Source organism: Tamandua tetradactyla, chromosome 3 (genome assembly GCF_023851605.1).
Source record: "Tamandua tetradactyla isolate mTamTet1 chromosome 3, mTamTet1.pri, whole genome shotgun sequence".
In the NCBI taxonomy this organism is placed as follows: Eukaryota; Metazoa; Chordata; class Mammalia; order Pilosa; family Myrmecophagidae; genus Tamandua; species Tamandua tetradactyla.
This window is the reverse complement of record NC_135329.1, coordinates 145,108,119-145,116,282: the sequence shown is the minus strand read 5'-3', so window position 1 is coordinate 145,116,282 and position 8,164 is coordinate 145,108,119. Positions and strand designations below refer to the sequence as shown.

At 41.1% G+C, this 8,164-nt stretch overlaps 1 protein-coding gene across 6 annotated transcripts in view; it reads right to left on the bottom strand.

The window, feature by feature from the left end:
- Positions 1–2,783: 2,783 nt before the first annotated feature.
- MAP3K20 (mitogen-activated protein kinase kinase kinase 20) overlaps positions 2,784–8,164 on the bottom strand; it is a 230,073-nt gene continuing 224,692 nt past the window's right edge. For 5 of the 6 annotated variants that reach the window (XM_077154165.1, XM_077154166.1, XM_077154170.1 and 2 more), the window contains one exon: positions 2,784–3,514. In XM_077154165.1, the coding sequence (XP_077010280.1) occupies positions 2,814–3,514 (701 nt within the window). In that variant the 3' untranslated portion in view covers positions 2,784–2,813. The remainder of the gene's footprint in view (positions 3,515–8,164) is intronic. The other variant, XR_013172859.1, reaches the window with a different exon arrangement.

The following is an 8,164-nucleotide window of genomic DNA, read 5'->3' as shown; positions in this document are numbered from 1 at the left end:
TTCAGGCTAGGTCTATTGTATTGCTCATCAGATGACTCTGTGCAAAGAGCAAAACACCCTGCTTTGTCTGGACTGAGGCTAGGATAAGGACAGCCTCTAAAGTAGCAAGCAATATGGATTAACCGGTCACAGATTACGTCTGAGGCCTATTTAGGCACCACCAAATTCCCACATTTAGAAGTAACCAATTCAAGATAGACTCTCTTGATTTGGCCCCTATGATAGTTTTTTTCTCTTAAAATGTCCTGTTTTTGTATCAATCTCAGCTTCTTGCAATGAATACACTTTCCTCATTGTCGGCAACTAATTTATTTTGATGGGAAAAAAAATCCTGTTAATCCCTGCTTTGTTCTTGATTTATAGTCATCTTTCAACCTGGTAAGCAACTTTTGGTGAATATGCATCATTAGGAAAAAAGAAAAAAAAAAGAGAGAGAGGCAGAAAGAATATCCAGCCCTTATTATTTCTTTACAATCAAGACGCAGACTCTAGATGGGCTTATTCTGATTTTGACTGTCAATGATTTTGACAGTATCATTGATACGGTCAAGTGTTTTTCCATGAGACGTTATCAACTGATCAGGTGTATAGGTTGTTGGAATAAACTCTTTGTGGTCATCTAAGACACTGAATAGAGCTGAGATCATCAAAGTCATTTTCCTACCAACTTGGATTCTCTAAACTATGACCCAAGAAAGCAAGATGGGGAAAACAGCATAAAACAAGCAATCTTTGCATTAACAGCTTCTAAAGTCTTAAATAATTCTCCAGAGTGTACATTTAGTCTAAAAATTAAGGCCGTACTTTGTTTCTTTCAGAGGGACTCAGTCAGACTCTGTGTTCAGCTACTTATCTAAAACCTTAATAAAAGAAAATATTTTATTGCTAATCTGGAAGCATCATGCTATTAAAGTAGCATACTTTGTATTAGTCTACTTTTCTTTAAATATGAGCACATGATAAGGGGAAAAATAATTGAGAACAGACTGTGGTTGATATAAAATTCATGAGAAAGGTTCACGGTGGAGTATCAAACCTTAAAAAAAGTTGGTTACCCTTGACGGAAAAGAATATGTTGCTGTCTGATTTTACCATTCCCCGTCGCTTTGGCTTATAAATACAGATGGCAAAAAATAAGGCTTTTATAAAATCAAGTTTTTGAATCGATGTTTACATCATGATAGCTTCCTCTGTCAATAAAGTTTATTTCCTATAATCTCGACTTTAATGATACCTAAATTGTTTTAGACTCTATATCCAACCTGTCATATGGTTTTCCCTCCAGGGCCCCAAGCACGGTATTATAGCAGGGCGGCTACTCTGAGAACGTACACACCTACTCTGATCACTGGTTTCTATTAAAAGAGAACTCAACCCCACAGAATTACCAGTGTGTCATTTGGATTTCTCCAGAGCACTGAGAATCCTCTGCAGGGCAAAGGGTACTTGATATGCAGGGCTAGTGAATACTAAACAGAATCTCAGAAAATATCAAAGTTACCATTCTTTTATTTGATAAGCACGTTTGTTGTCATTTGACTTTTGGATTTGTAAAATATCGAGCATTTCACACACTGGATTCCACCCCTCTGTCCGATCCTCCACAGTTTCTGCCCGCCCCCACCGGTTTATCTCTTCACCCCAGCTGCTCAAAGCTTCCTTGCTGCAAGGCTGGTATTTACTGTCTTGCGCTAACGAGGATGTTGATAATTTTAAGTTTCTCTGACTCTTAAACTTAAGCTTGTGACGTTCTTATCTTTCTCTGTGTCTGTTCTCTTTTATGTTTTAGATTTCTGACAACCCAAGAGAAATTTACAGACTGTTATTTTTCCCTCTCTGCTCCTCCTTTGGGAAAATGTCAAAATAATATTCAAAAGCTAGTCCCTGGGAGCTTGGGGAAGGAAACAACCCCAGATCTCCTAGGCAATTTAGATATTTGGTTTCTGATGAGTTTTGATGAATGAGGTCTGCATCATAAACATTAAGTTCAGCAACCTTTTTTATTGCCTAAAATGACATGCCAAATCAGTTCAGCTCTGACCCTAATAAACACACAAATATCTTACTATAATAAATACTAACCAGCTGTGCTATGGCTGGGGTCAGGCAAGTGAGGCACTCACCTTGGGTGCAAAACTTAAGAAGGCACCAAAAAAATGTTACTAATAAAGATAAATAATATTTCACTGCAATAACTTCCAGAATGAAGATTCATGTAAAAAATTAATGATGAACAAATATTGAAATTTTAAAATAAAGACAAGGTGAGTAACAGTGCCTTGCTGAACCACACTGAAGCCTGAGACAAAAGGAAAAATCAGTAACACTGATCATGTCTTTATTTAGAATTTTGATATTCTGTTCATTGCAGACGTTCATTGAATTAATTTTCATTTATTTAAATATTGCATTAAAATATTTATTTTAATTACTGAGTTTTTTAATTTAAATTTTGCATCTGGTGAGTGCCTCATTTGCCTTGCCCTAGACCTTGGCGCTGCTAACCAGAACATCAGCAGTTAAGGTAAAAGGATGGCATATCCTCTGCACGGAAAATGTTATTTCAGGGGCAAAAATATGTATAGTTATGTTGGAATCTAGTCACCATCACTAGGCAACCAACATCCATAATTTTGCCCCTGGTATAGCTGCAGTCACAATTAGAAGATAGTTCCCAAATCCAGACAATGGAAGAGTTTGTGTGTGTGTGGTGGTGGTGTTATTTATTTCTATCCGAAGGCACCATATTACCTAAAGCCAGTAAAGATGAACAAAAAACGAAACTGCTTAGAAAATTATTTTAGTTCAATTCATCAAAACTTTTTCCGTCCACGGTAGTTTCCTCTGGCTCTTTCTTTGCTAGTCTTGGCAGGAGAGGGCCTGTGGGGTTTCTTATGGTATTCCACTTTGGTCCATCCTCCTTCACTAACTTTGATGTCCTCTTCGCTGGCTCTCGAGTCAGTCTCAGCTTGCAGAGGCATCCCCGGGATGGTCCTGGGTTGATGGTGCTCATCCGGGCTCCTCTTGAAGTCAGGTGACTGGTGAATGTTGAGCGCTGACTGGGAAACCCTATAGAATTTCCCAAAGTATCTTTCTCCTGCAGGAGTGGAATGCTGATTTTTCCCACTATCTCTTCCTCTGGGAGAAGAATTGAGTGAGACACTCCCACGATTGTATTTGCCCCTGTTCCTACCTAAGAATCGACCCCTCTCTAGAGAGTGGTCAGTATTAAGACTGGAAAAGCCACTGTCCCTGGAGTTGAGATGCAGAGAAGAGAAGTTTTTGGTCAGTCCATACTGCGTGGGAGAGGAGCTTCTGGATTGGTTTATGGGTGTAATCTGTTGATACTTAATGGGCCCCTGGGTTCGCTTCACAGCAGCAGCGTAGGAATCCTGGTTATCAAAGTATGAGAAGAATTGGGACCCCAGAATAGGATTGCTCTGGGAACGCTGTAAAGATGTGTTAGAGGCAATCTGCCTCATCCTCAGAGTATCTAACCACTGGCAATCAGCACCTGCAAGAAGAAATGGAAATGAGCATCTTTAGGACCACAGTAAAGCTGCATGCCTAATTCATAAGCCTATCTCAGGATAATTCAAGGCTGTTTGGGAGGCTCTGAGCATTACCATTCATAGAAATTCTAGGGTAGTAGAAATACATTCTCTTTATTGTTATAAACACTTTTTAAGATAAGGGGATTTACACTTACTGAGTTCATGCTATGTGTTTGCACTGTTCCATGGGCTTTACTTAATATTATTTCATTTAACCCTCAATAATCTTTTCAGTTAAATACTAATGGTCTTATTTTATAAACGAGGAGACTGAAGCTTAGCAAGGTCAAGTAACTTGCCGGAAGTCACTCAGCCAATAATCCCAAACCCTTCTGCCTCCGAATCCCATCTTCTTTCTACTTAGCCACATTGTCACTTCTGGAAATGGCTGCTTTTGTGTGTCATATTTGTGTGGCAGGGTCATACATAGTAAACAAAATGCGCCTTCCAAAGCTTTTGCCAACCAGCACTTTTAAACTCTGGGATCCAAGGGCCCAAAGTGGAGATAAAGGAAATGATATTCCAGTGTTTGAGGCAGCCAGGATTGCTTGGAGGTAAGACAGTTCATATCTCCAAAGGATAGGGAGATACCAACAAGAAATGTTTTCATCATGAAAAATGAAGCTGTATGACAAATAGGAAGAAGTTAAGGCAAAAGAAAATGCTTCGTTAACAGGGATCTTTCAGTAAGCTACGTTTCAGTGAATAAGCAAGTACCTCATACCTAGGCTCGTTTCCTTCCTAAGTGACTTGACTTCATTCCGAACATCCCAGCATGCCCCAATGGTCCTCCCTGCCACGGCTTCCTCACCCACCCTGGCGAGCCTGTGCAGATGCGGGGTCTGGAGAGGAACAGGGCACACTCACTTCTCTCTGCCAGCAAGCAGCCTCCCTCACCACCTCCGCACGGGTCGCTCCAGCCCTGAGGTGAGTGACTCGCCCAGACACCACTCACAGGCTTCATTTATACTACAGGGCCGTCTTTACTTCACGTCGACTTCTCTGAAAGTCTTCTCACAGCTTCTTGAGTCACCTCCCTGAGAGGGGCCTTTCTAGTCTTCCAGTCACCTGATAACCTTTTTGGCTAATTTTCAGTGTTCTCCATTTAGGCAGTACCTGCTCAGTCAGTCCACTTGGAGAGCATCTTGGTGTATCTGGGCAGAGAGGCTCATCATAGTGGATAAAGACACTTAATGTCTACCTTCTCCAGATGAACTATTTTACAAGCTTCCTTTTCGTCTAATTTTGCCTCTTGTAACTGGGCAGTAATTTTCCCTGAATAGGAGCTAGGTTATGAAATGCTTAGTGCATTTCTCAGCGACTTGAGGACAGAGCTATTTGATTGGCATTTTTAAGGAAGTCAGTAGCTGCATGTAGCATTCATCAAAGCTGACCCTGGTTGCTCTTCCCTCCTCCCTCCACAAAATTATATATACTTCCTACATCTCAGAGAGCAGAGAGAGTGTTCTCATGAGGCTGAGTAATGGGAAAATGCACATAATAAATACCACATACAGTGACTGTTCAGCATCTTAGTTTTAAAACCACACTAACAAAAGAAGGACTAAGCCACACTTATGCTCCTCTTGGAATTATTGCCAAAGTACTTTATTTTCCTCTGAAGTTTCCTTCTCTACAAAGTCTGGCAACATTTAAAAAGTTACAGCTGAACACAATTTTCTTTGCTTCTCTTCGAGGCCAACCCCTCCTTCTGGGCTTTGGCTCCCAGTTGTCTTTCTCCGGGGTACTTTGCTCCCTTCTACGTTCCCTTCCTCTCCTATGCCTTCGATTTCTACCTTCTAAATACTCTGCCATCTACAAACATGCTTACATCTCTGACAGTAAAAATGCAACATGTAATTGTCCCCTGTATCACCTTCATTGCCAAATCCTTGGAAGAGTAGTTTCAAGGTGACAGATTCCAATTTCATAATTTCCCTTCATTCCTCAGCCCATTTCTCTCTGGCTTCTAGCTTTTCAAACTCCACTCACTAAAGTGACCTTCTCAAACCGTCTCCTTGCCAATACATAGGCCTGGCTTTGGGGCTCATTCTTTTGACCCCTCTGTGTTATTTGACACAGCTGAGCCCTTCCTTCATCCTGGACTCTTCACTGGGCTGCAGCAACACCCTGATCCTTCCACGTCTGTCTCATCCACTGGTTCTGCCTTTCCTCTGGCACCTTAGATGTCAGGTTCCCCAAAGTGCCGTGGTTGGTCTTTTGCATAACCTTTGTCTGTATTCTCTCTCTCTGGGTGAGTTTATCCACTCAGATGGTCTCACCGATTACTGCTAGGCAGAGGATCCCAGATCTGTGTTTCCAGCCCTGATGAGCTCTTGAGCCCAGATCTACATCTCCAAATGCTCATGAGACTTTAATTAGTAGCAAGTTCAATTTCCTAAAGTTCAGAATATACTTAATGTATTGAATCATAAGTATTTTTATCAATAATAACATATCTTTCATTATAATAACTCAAGAGAATAAGACAACTGTTCTTACAATGAGACTATTCCAAATATATAGAAAGAGTCTTAAGAAAGAAGTCTCTCTGGTGGAACGACAATATCCACTTCTGCTGCTACAAATGGGATGGATGGATATAAGGGCCTTGATTAATCTTTTGTTAGTTTAGATTTGTCAAGAGTGTTGTGTTTTTCTTATTGTTTATTTCTCCATTTCTGTACTTTAAAGCTACCTCCAACCAGGACCACACTGACCAGTTTCCAATTACTGCAACAGAAATTTGTCTGCCCAACTCGGACTGTCTCTTTGGAGCACACGTCATAAAAGAGAATCTCAGGGTAGAGGGAAAGACGGGCAGAGAACTAGCAGTTATAATGAACACTTACCTGTGCTAAGTATTGGGTTAGACATTTTATTTCTGCTATTTCATTTCACTTTCACAACATTAATGTGAAGTGGAAATTTTCTGTAATGTTCAGATGAGGAAACTGAGCCACAGTGTTGTTTTTCATGCTCCTGTCTCTTTAAGCCAGCCCGGCCAGCACCTTCCCCATCCCCACAGGGAGCCACTGATTCAAAAGGTGAGCAGCAAACACCTGGAGGAGCAGCAATCCCTCAGGATGGATGTTTCCAATCTGTTTGCCCAGTGATCTTTTTTTTGGCTGACTCTGAATTTAACTCCCATTTATGGCCTCTGTAGACTAGGAATATTTTAAAATGCTTTATGTATTTAGCTTAATTCTTGGGATTTCGGCTGGGTTTATGTTTTTGGCTCCTATCCTTGCCTCACAGGAGCTAGCCTGAGGGCAAAGCCAACATGTTGAGTAGGGCAGAGAGAAAGAAGGAAAGTTTCCTTTCCACGGCGGAACACATTGAGCTCACTTATCCTACTGCAGCTGGAGCCTTCCCTACCTCTGGACTTCTTGCTGTGGAAGGTAATAAATTTCATTATCATCTGAGCCAGTGTTTTTCATACTTTAGAATGTCTCCGAATCACCTGGAAGGCATGTTAAAATGCAGACTGCTGGTCCCCACCCCCATGTTTCTGATTTTGTAGGTCTGGGGCTGAGCTGAGAATTTGGATTTCTAATGAGTTCCCAAGTAACCCCAGGTGGCTGGTCCAGGGACCACATTTTGAGAACCACTGGAGTAAGCCAACTAAGCTGGGATTTCTCTTACCTGCAGCTGAAAAATACCTATCTTAACTGCTAACAGGGGGTGTCCTCTGAGTCGTCACATCATATGGGAAACAATAATCCAAGGAGGAAGGAAGGAAGGCAAACTAGCTAAACTGGAGTAAGCCAAAGGGATGTAAATACTACTTTCCTCTTGCAGTCTCTTCAATTAATAATCGGAGAGAAAAAGTTTATCCAGAGCAGTGCCAATAGGAGACAGAAGGGTATTGACAATTTCTGTCTACACTTTTACAGAAGGGAGAAGAATTTTGCTATTTCCTAAAAGACTTATGTTTAAGAGAAGTAGAGGACACTTACTCAATGTCCTGCTGCCCTCTTTTAGGAACTGCCTCTACCTGTCTCTGTGCACACGCCTCCAGCATGTCCAGTGCATCCTCACCACTCACCCACCACCACTTCAACCTGTTGACACAGTTAGTTGGTCCAGGGGAGAATCCTTGAAAGGAATAGCACCAAGTCTTAGCTCAGGGAATCTGAAATTGGAACAAATATAATATCTATTTGGTGACTCTCAACGTAGTGGAAATTGAACTATATACAATTTGGAAGCTGTTTGTGGCCATTTTGGGCCGTGTGGGTTTGGAAATAGAAAAACAGCTTTTAGTGGAAGAAAAAAATACAGCACAAATGCAGAGAGAAGACGCCACAGATTTCACAGGGGTGATGTAGAGATCAAATAGGATCATGACTGTGAAAGTCCTACAGAAGTAAAATGTGCCCTAAAAATATTCGTTATTATAGTAAGACTTCGTTAAAGGCCATGCAAGACAAGATTGTTGAGTTGGCAAATAAAAGAACTTACACATAGAGTGGCTCCTGAGAGAGAACCTAGTGAGAACCGACACCTATAATTTAGGTTAAATATTTGTAGAAATAGCATGCCCTAAAAGGCATTGGAGAATGCATTTGTAGCTGAGAAATCTTGGTAAAAACTCAAGTCCTACTGGG